The 8958-nt window shown below is 34.0% G+C and overlaps 1 protein-coding gene across 1 annotated transcript; it reads right to left on the bottom strand.

Annotated features, from left to right (window-relative positions):
* Positions 1–2515: 2515 nt before the first annotated feature.
* LOC124845180 (uncharacterized) lies at positions 2516–5034 on the bottom strand. Its single transcript, XM_047322245.2, has 4 exons — positions 4239–5034; positions 3486–3556; positions 3007–3382; positions 2516–2904 (listed from the first exon to the last, which is right to left on the bottom strand). Exons 1-4 carry the CDS (start codon positions 4353–4355, stop codon positions 2722–2724), a joined length of 747 nt encoding a protein of 248 aa, XP_047178201.1. The 5' UTR covers positions 4356–5034; the 3' UTR covers positions 2516–2721.
* Between the last annotated feature and the right edge of the window lie 3924 nt (positions 5035–8958).

Below are 8958 nucleotides of genomic sequence, written 5' to 3'. Positions count from 1 at the left end.
ATGCGGAAGCACAATTTTAAAATTAGTTTTTTATAAAAGTTGAAACCCAAACTATTGCAACGTTCCCTTTTACAGTAAACGTAGATACAAATGGCGAAAAGAAACAAGATATTTTTCATTGACTTTACAAGTGACAATTTGTTAGAAGGTTTAAAATGGGTATGACATAACAAAAATATTGACTTCTTTACATTTGATAATCGAAACAGAAGGCAATTAAATTTCTTAAAAAGACAACATTTTATTGTCTTCATAACTAAATGAAAGTACGTTGTTTTCATTAATAAAAGTTGTTTCGGGTATGAGGTCGAGTCACTGTTAACACCTGCATAATTTTTTCTGGAATGTCGTCCGGTATATGTTCTTCTAGTCCTCCGCTTCGCTCCACCATTCAGAGATGAACTTGTCAAAGGTTCTCCGATTCTTATGTCAGTTGACTGTACGTACAAGGTTCAATGTAATGGTAATAAATTCACATTAAATACGATCACATACCTCTTACATTTCACTTATATTTATAGTTTTAGTGAAACCTTAATCATGACTCAATCTCAGCCCAATGTCTCTAATTACTATTTACCTTAATCTTTGCGGGAAAAATTTGTTTATTGATGAAGGCTGCATGCCAATACTTTGCGTCGTCCGGTCTCATCTACCATTTCTGTCATGTTCAACCGCTACTTAATTGTTTTCTACAATCCAAAATGTTTGGTGCAGAACAAATGTATGGCTGTCCGGGCCAGTACAGAAAACAATTAAATTTGTTTAAGAAAAAACATTTGTACCTAAACTTCAATAAAAAATTTCGTTTTAACCTAAACAAAGTAATATTGCAAACAATCATAAAAGAAACTTAGGTATGTAAGCAGAATAAAACTAAACCTACCTACAATTTAAGCTTGCAAACATTAATTGTCTTTGTTTCTACCAATTTTTTCGACATAGTATAAATCTTCAAAAACAGAATTTAAGAAAATGAAAATTACAAAACTTAACAATTACAAAATAAGTTTTGAATTTTTCTTTCCCACGCAAAAATATAATTCAAGATCAATTTCATCTCCAAATATTTGAATTTCATCCATCCTCTTAAAAAAAAAGTAAAAAATATCTATAGAACTAAACTCGTAACACAATTAAGAAAACAAAAATATCTCACAAGTGGCTAAGTGCTTAACTCTCAATTTATTTCTTAAGAACTTTGGATAGAACCATCAAGAATTTTACATTCAAATTAAAAGATGTGACAAATTCAATGTTCTACTCAAAGAGATCAAGCACAAAGCTATAAGACAAAACCAATGAATTTCAGAAACAAGCTAAAAAAACAAAAAGAAAAAAGAAAAATAGAATAAAGCCACACTACTAGAAAATAAGCAATATAGCCTCCAAATCTAGCGACTGAAATATAGTTTGTCTAATTTTGTTAACACTTAAGTCCTAATTTTATAATCTCAAATTTTAATCTTAAATAACCAAGATTTAATAGTTTATCTAAGAAAACAATGTTTCACGGATAGGAATTAAGCACTGTACAAAATTACTTTTTCATGTCACATTTTATGTTGGACTTAGAAAAAGACACAAAAAAAACGTTATGATATTTTTGTTAATAAATGCAACGTGTTTACGTGGAACGGTTTATACTACAACACAAAACTATTTAAATTATTACTCCAAACTATTGAAATTAAATTCGTAATTGTTTTGGAAATCTCAATCATGATAATGCACACATGTCTTTCATTAAATTTATTTGTTTATGTAATTTTTATTTAATTTAAATTATGATATTTAGTTCATTACATTTGATTATTGAAATCAATTATTTTAAGGAGTGAATAATATTACATGATAATTAAAATTATAATTTAAAATTTAGGAATAGTAAAAATTGTAAACATAATTAATTCTTTTAGTCTCTGTAACCTATAAGTAACTTCACCTTTTTAGTCTCTGTTTATCTTTTGTTGATCTACTTATGCGCCTATTAAAATTTAGTCGCTTGAACATTAATTTCTGTTAAAATTTAGTACAAATGTTTAAAGATTAATTACTTGTGTTAAATTTTAAAAAATTTTATATAAAAAGTTTATTTTTTATGTTAATATGCATTCATCATAAGTTTAGACTTTAGTGAGTTTTCGATTGAAACTATTTTGTATTGTTTTTCGATTGTAGACTTAATAGTAAGATTTTGTTATTATTTTCATTTTTTGTAATTTTAAGATAAATGTGAAATATGGCTAATCTTATTAAATATAAAATTATAGACTTTGTATGTACATGTGAGTGAATTATGCAAAATAGTTTTCCAAATGGGTAGGTTCTCATCTTAAATTACAGAAGTGAGAATCATATGTTACATCTTCAATTCCTAAGGCTCAAACTAATATAACCCAAACAACGAAATAACATTTTCCTTATCTTCTAGTCTTCTTTTTCATTCTTCTAAATGATAATGAACAGGATTAGAAAATTAGACAGCTTTACTGATATGATTTAGCAGTGCAGATGACAAATTGAACTCACTTCAAATAATGGTTTCTGGTGATAAATTCCCCCTTTAATCTCATCTTATATATTAAACATATAATGCTATGCTCTAAAGGAAAATAAAACTAAAATGGTTAGCACATGCAAAATAAAAAAACAAATTCTATATATTATCAAGACCAACTACACATTCCAAAAAAGAAGGAATTTGACCTACTCAATAAGTTAAATTCCAACCCTCAATACCACCTGATCTTGCCAAGAGATCTTCCTCTTCACTGCACTGTTTGAACCATTTCCAACATTTCTACAAACTGACAACTTCATGTCATTGTGCTGTTCTTCGATAATTCTCTTTTGTTCTTCAACCCTCATGGCCTCAATACCCAGGAATTCCTCCTCTTCTCTCTGCTCATGATAGGACCAAAATACATGGAAAACATAAGCCTACTGGAATGAAATATTAGCAGAGATTACTTATCATTAAAACATAACATGTAAATTATTTACCGAAATCTGGTTCAAGTCAAAAAATTTACTGATGCTCTTCTTTGAGGCTTCTTTACCACTATGAATTCCATCTTCGTGTTTTAAGTCAGCCACTGGAGCAGAATTAAGAAAAGAAAGCTCCTTTTTACTAAGACTCAAAGCGTTCTGGTTTAAATCAAACATAACTGTTTTTTGCACTGTGCTCGCAACTCTATTGGAAATCCTTCCTTTAGAATTCAAATGAGAGGTTGTGGCAGGGTGCAAAGTAGATTCCTTTCTATTATATTTCTTGCCCTTTCTGATAAGGGTAGCATGGACTTTAAGCTTTTGCTGGTGTGAAATCTCTTGCTTTGGAGAAGGATTTTGCATCAAATATCTGTAACGTTGCCTCAAAAATCTACAATTACAAGAGAGATAATTAAGCATAAACTCCTATGGATGATCATAAAATGATTCCACTATGAGAAACTACTCAAATGAAAGGCATGGTGATATTTTACCCAAGTTCTGCTGACAGTATCGAAATTTTCTGCTTCGCAGCCTGCAGTTTCATTCTCGTGGCATTTGTTTCCTGGACATATTAAAAAGTGATGATAAATAGTTTGCCAAATTTGAGAAAAAAAACTTAAAAATAAACACATAATAGATTCTTCATAGAAGCTAAGTTCATCCTTAAAGATTGTATGAAGATCAGAAGCCACCCAAATGATTATATGAAACATAAAAATAAAATCAAGTAGCTCAGCAGGAAAAAACTTCCTTTATGTGAATCACAGATACTCGAAACGAAAGAGAAAAAAGAAAACCAGAACAAATCACACTGCAATGTACGTGATAACTGTTTTACGCTTATTGAATCATTCAAAGGAAATAGCTTTGGTGTTGTCATAATGAGAGGAACAAGTATGAAATACTGATAACAACGAGTAAGCTATTAAATAAGGACATAGATTTCATCGTAATCCTTGATTGTACGGGAAATTGAGAACAAAGAGAATAAAAAACACTCTGATGTTCAAGCAAAAACTACAGTCTCGTATCGGTGACAATGGACAACAATTCACGTGATCGAACATAAAAACAGGTTTTTTTTTTTCAAAAAATCAACAAACAACACAAGATGCCCTATTGTCTTCCTAAAATAATAAACGAGCACAAAGCCAAACGATCATCGAAAGCCGGAAAGCTATGACAGGAAAGAGTAGATCTATCACAAAATTTCCAAACTTTTAGAAAATTGAGAAAAGGGTTACCTCCTGCAGGTCTTCATAGTCGTGCAAAAGACTCTGATGCCTGAAACTAACCGTCTGATCCTCATACACAGCAGAAGGTGTATACTCCACAGACACAACCCCTTTCATCTTCTTCATCAGATCAGAAAATAACAGAGCAAAGCACAAAGAAAGCACCAACAACAACAAAAAGTAAAGGTAACAAGCAGATCAATGACAAGGTGAAAGTTGGGTAGGTGGTAGGACAAGTCAGAAAGAGAGAGAGAGAGAGAGATATAGGGGAAAAGAAGCACGCAACGATAAAGATAACAAGAGGGGGAAGAGGGAAAGAGAGAGAGAAAGAGAGAGAGAGAGAGAGAGAGAGAAGGTTCTTCTGGCTTTCCTGTTTTCTCTGTGGTACTCTGAGCAGGACAAATAAAACCCAAAACCAAGTCCACATAACTCGGTGAGAAAATAATGTTGTTTTGAGAGAAAGTGATGAAGATGCGATTGTTTGGGGTGTTGCAGAAGGGCAAATAGGGGAAGACATTTTTATGACAGAGAAAGAGAAGGGGTTTGTGTTGCGTTGTATGGTTGGGTATGGTTGGGAGAAGGTTTGAAGCCATCAATTTAGCAAATTTCCTTTCTTTTGTGTTTCCCATCATTTCTGTTTCCTTTTCAGTTTTTGTGGTGATGAGAGAGAAAGAGGGATTGATGTGAGTGTGGATGTTTCCATGTTTCTTCAGTCATTCATCATTGGAGATTACTTTGGGTCTTTCTAGAGAGAGAAAATGCAAATGGGCGAGTGAGAGAGACAGAAAGAGAGTGTGGAAAGGGGACAAACCAAATGGGATACATCATCTTCTTTTTCTCTGCTACGTTGTACTATTAATTCACGTTCCCACCTTAATTTTAGCTCTACGCACATCTTACGTTCTTTTTGTTAAGAAAAAATATTCTAAACGGTCGTAATTATAGTTGGAAAACTGGCGGGAAGGATTTTTGCTTCATTTTCATTGCTTTTTTCACAAAAAAACGTTTTAAAAAGAGAGAAAAAGAGGGATTAAAAGAATAAATAATAAAACATTTATAGTTGTGGTATGGTATTTGGTTTTTAAATAATGAATTTAATTGAAAATAATTTAAATAATTAAATGCAAACAATTCAGTATTAATTCGGTTGTACAAAATTAGTTTTTTTTAAATTATAATTAATTCTGTTATAAATTTTTTTGTTTAAATTTTAAAATTATTATTATAGTCATAAAATAAATTGCATAGTTGAGATTTTTTTTTAACTTTAAATTTTTTATTTAAAATGAAATTAGATTTATATGAATAAGCTTGAATTGATTAAAAATATCTTTAAAGGAGGAAATTATATTATATATTTATTGAAGTATTATTGATTGATACAATAATATTAAAACAATTTGAATATATAAACACATACCGTAAAATATTTGTCAAATAATAAGAATTTTTTTCTAGTGAAATAAAATAGTTTAAAAATATACGAAATAATATTTCATGATAGAACATTTAAATGTAGAGAGTTTTAAATAATGAATTAAATTATAAATAACATGAATTATATATAAAACAATCGAATGTATGAAACTAATTAATAACATTTAAAATATATATGGATTAAAATAGAATTTTATTGTAATGCAAAATAAAACTACGAAATACTTAAATACTTTTTTTATTAAAATAAAGGTATACACTAGTGCAATAAAGGTATACACTAGTGCAATCAAGGTATACCGCCTCAGTCATTTTCACTTATAGACACCGGTTCTACGACCGGTGCATATTCAGACGAGGTAAAAAGAATGAATTTTTTGGCTCGGTTCTGAACCAAATCAAAAGGATTCAGATTCTGACTCGGTTCACAGACAATCGAGGCATTAAAGTTTTTTAATTTTTTTATTTTCAACCGAGATCAGTGTTGTTATGTTTGTTTATTCTCTTTGTGGTTAAACTTCTTTCTCTTTTCTGCAATTTTTTTCATCTATGTCTTTGGACAAAATTACTTTGACAAACAAACTCAGATGTCTAAGAAGGGGGAACAGGAAGCAGAGAGAGCAGACGGGAGATCCAAACCAAAATCAGAGATCTATTTCGCCATCCACCTGCAAAGAAACAGAACCAAAAACCAAAAAACGCAGAAAAGGGTTTTTGCCATTGCAGCCGCCGTCGCGGGCTGTCTCGCCGCACCGTCGCGGGCTCCCGCCGCACCATCGCGAGCTCCCTCGCCGCACCATCGGAGCTCTCTCGCCTCGCCGCACCGTCGCGAGCCGTCTCGCCTCGCCGCACTATCGCGAGCCGTCTCGCCTCGCCGCACCGTCGCGAGATTTGTCCTCGTCGCACTGTCGCACTGTCGCCTCACCATCTCGTCTCGTCACCATCACCGCCTCGTCTCGTCAGATCTCATCTCGTCTCGTCTTGCCTCGCCGCACCGTCACCGCACCGTCCTGGGGATGCAGAGGGAGAAGTCATCTGGTGAGAGAATGATGGAGTTGAGGGAGAGGGGACTGGAGAATGGGAGGGGTTGCAGGAGAGGAGGGAGGGGATGAGGGAAAGTGAAACGTGAAATGGGAAATGGGAAATGAAACATTTAGAGTAGAAGTAAGAATAATGGAAGGGTTTGAATGGAAAGCCTGACTCACTGAAAAGGTGCAACACGTTACGCCTCGGTTCTGTTATTAACCAAGGCCGTAGCTCTTTTTGTCAGATGGAAACCCTGCTTTACTGGAAAACGTGCAGGTCCTTGTGCCTCGGTCCTGCATCAACCGAAGCAGTATCAGATCCTTATGCCTCGGTCCTCCATCAACCGGTGTCGTAAACGTTTTATGTCTCGGTTCTTTGTATACCCGAAGCATATAACTTCATCTTAATTTCCAAACTGCCACCGCGTCTTTAAATGCTTCGGTTTTTACAAAAATGCGGCATATATCACGAGTTAAAAATGTGTTTTTTTACTAGTGATAGGTAGATATCATAAATATAAATTGTAGATTCAAAATAAGTTTTAGGGTTAAATATGTTTTTCATCCCTGAACTATCAAGCGATTTTGGGTTTAGTCCATATTCGAAAGGTTTGTTCCTTTTAATCCTCTTAGTTTTGAAACTCTTATTTTTACGGCGTTAACTTTTTTTTGATGTGGCAAACGACGAGCCACGTCACTTTTCCTTTTTTTGAAATGTGTCATCCTTGTTTCATGCATCTTTGACTTTTAAATGTTTGATTCTTTGACTGTCAAATGACTTTGGTGAAGATGGAGGTTTTTCGACAAGCTCCGCGTTGGTTTTGTTCAGATATTGAGGTTAGGCGATTGGAGGAACTCGATCTGGGTCATCTTGGTGTTGCGCCAATTTAGGATGCTAGCATGTGTGTGGTCGCTGCCCTCTGGCAGCATCATGAGGTGTGCATCCTCTCCTTCCTCACCCCATCAGAAATCGCCACCCTGGCTTGCACCTCCAAGCAATTGGGATCTCTCTGCGCCCGTGACTCTAAGTTGTGGTTCAGTATGTGCCAGCGCAGGTGGGGTTCCAAGACTTGCATCACACAATGGGGCAACGCCAAAGTCACAATATTCTTTTTTTCTGGTTCAAAACCTTTTCTTTGTAACTGAAATTGACATGATTTCAAGCAATAAAACCAAGTCTAGTGAAGGAACCAACACCCAAGGAAGAGAAAGAAAAAAACTTACCTTTTTATTGTTTTGGAAGTGACAATCTTCTTCCTAATAGCAAACTTTGGACCCTTTTTAGCTTTACCCATTATCAGAGAAAGGGCTAGATTATTCAAAACCCTGGCCAGAAACATAAATCAATTATGATATTAGTCAAACTCTCAAATATCAACCTCCAAACCCTAATTATCCCATTTTATTTAATTCTACAAAAATTGAATTTAAATATCACAAGCAAATATAGGGAATACAATACAGCAAAGTTAGTTTCAAAGTATTTCAACAAGTTGAATGAATCCACTTCAGAAAACAGAAAACAGTGTTCACAATGAGGATTTTGATGAAATAGGTGTAGTATTAAAATCGAAAAGGAAAGAATCTAACTACAAACAAGAATGACCTTCAAAGTTAGGCAAGAAAACGAAATTTCTAGGGCATAGGTCTTACAGGTTCGCCGTCAAGGTTTCGAATAGAATGATGGCACAAGGTTGTGGAAGATGGAAAATTGTTCCTGGGAGTAATATTCGTAGATGGCAGGGGTAAGGTTCTTCTCATCCAACCAGCCCTTGTAGACTCTACCAAACCCACCTTCACCCAGCAATGTGTCGCCCTTGAAACTCTTGGCCGCAGATTTCAGGTCCCCGAAACTGAACTCCTTCAAGTTGGGCTGTTCCAGAATCTGGCCGTCAGGGGAACTAAATGGAAGAGACCCTTCGCTGATATGAAAAATGAAACAATCAACGTGGCACACAATAACGAGGGAATGTGGCATCACACGTGGTTTGTCGTTTGTCACATCATAGAAAAGTTAACGCCGTTCAATTTTAAGGACTAAATATAAGAGTTTCAAAACTAAGAGGACTAAAAAGAACAAACCTTTCGAATAAGGACTAAACCCAAAATCGCTTAATAGTTTAAGAATTAAAAACATATTTAACCAAAAATTTTAAGAAATATATTAAATAAAAAAGTTTAACTATTTGAGTCAAAAAAGTCATACAGAAGATTCGATTATTTTGAACATTGGATTTTAGTTTTATAAGTAAAACATGCTAAAGATA

Source organism: Vigna umbellata, chromosome 2, assembly GCF_029865625.1.
Source record: "Vigna umbellata cultivar VRB3 chromosome 2, Vumbellata_1.0, whole genome shotgun sequence".
NCBI classification, from domain to species: domain Eukaryota; kingdom Viridiplantae; phylum Streptophyta; class Magnoliopsida; order Fabales; family Fabaceae; genus Vigna; species Vigna umbellata.
This window is presented reverse-complemented; position numbering and strand designations above follow the sequence as displayed.